We start from the raw sequence: 509 nt of genomic DNA on the forward strand, positions 1-509 counted from the left end.
TGAACGAAAGTAAACAGACAATTGATGGTATGGCTTTTCTCAAAACCGGTCAGGTGGGCTTTATTCACTGCGCTTTTGATGAGGTGCTGGAAAAAGCTCATCGGCCCTCACATCATGTCAGCTATCGGATGAATAACACGGAAAGCGGAGTGTTGATCGATTTGGCACAACCTGAATCGGTTTCCATTGCTATCGACCCGGCAAACACAAATTTCACCGTTCGGCGATATAAAGTGGTCGGCATCAGTGCAAAGGAATATACGGGACTACTGATTACCACATGTACCAGCGTGTTCTCAAACCTGACTGCTGAATTGGACATTTACTCACCCGATAGGTCAGTGGAGATCAACTGTAGCCGGACATTCACCATCCAGGAGCCGGCCAACGGCGAGTTGGAAATCAAAACAATTGCACAAAACTATGCTCATCAGCCTGTTCCCTTAGGTACTGAATTCATCTGTGCTGGTGGTTACGGTCTACCGCAGCTGACATATGAGTGGAAACAG

At 47.2% G+C, this 509-nt stretch overlaps 1 protein-coding gene across 1 annotated transcript; it reads left to right on the forward strand.

Annotated features, from left to right (window-relative positions):
• Window positions 1-29: 29 nt before the first annotated feature.
• T265_16273 (hypothetical protein) lies at window positions 30-467 on the forward strand (the record flags this gene model as incomplete). The annotated part of the gene is made up of 1 exon (XM_009179857.1): window positions 30-467. A coding segment is annotated over one exon (438 nt), but the record flags the coding sequence as incomplete, so codon positions are not given.
• Window positions 468-509: the final 42 nt, after the last annotated feature.

This window comes from Opisthorchis viverrini, assembly GCF_000715545.1.
Source record: "Opisthorchis viverrini unplaced genomic scaffold opera_v5_10568, whole genome shotgun sequence".
Taxonomy (NCBI): domain Eukaryota; kingdom Metazoa; phylum Platyhelminthes; class Trematoda; order Opisthorchiida; family Opisthorchiidae; genus Opisthorchis; species Opisthorchis viverrini.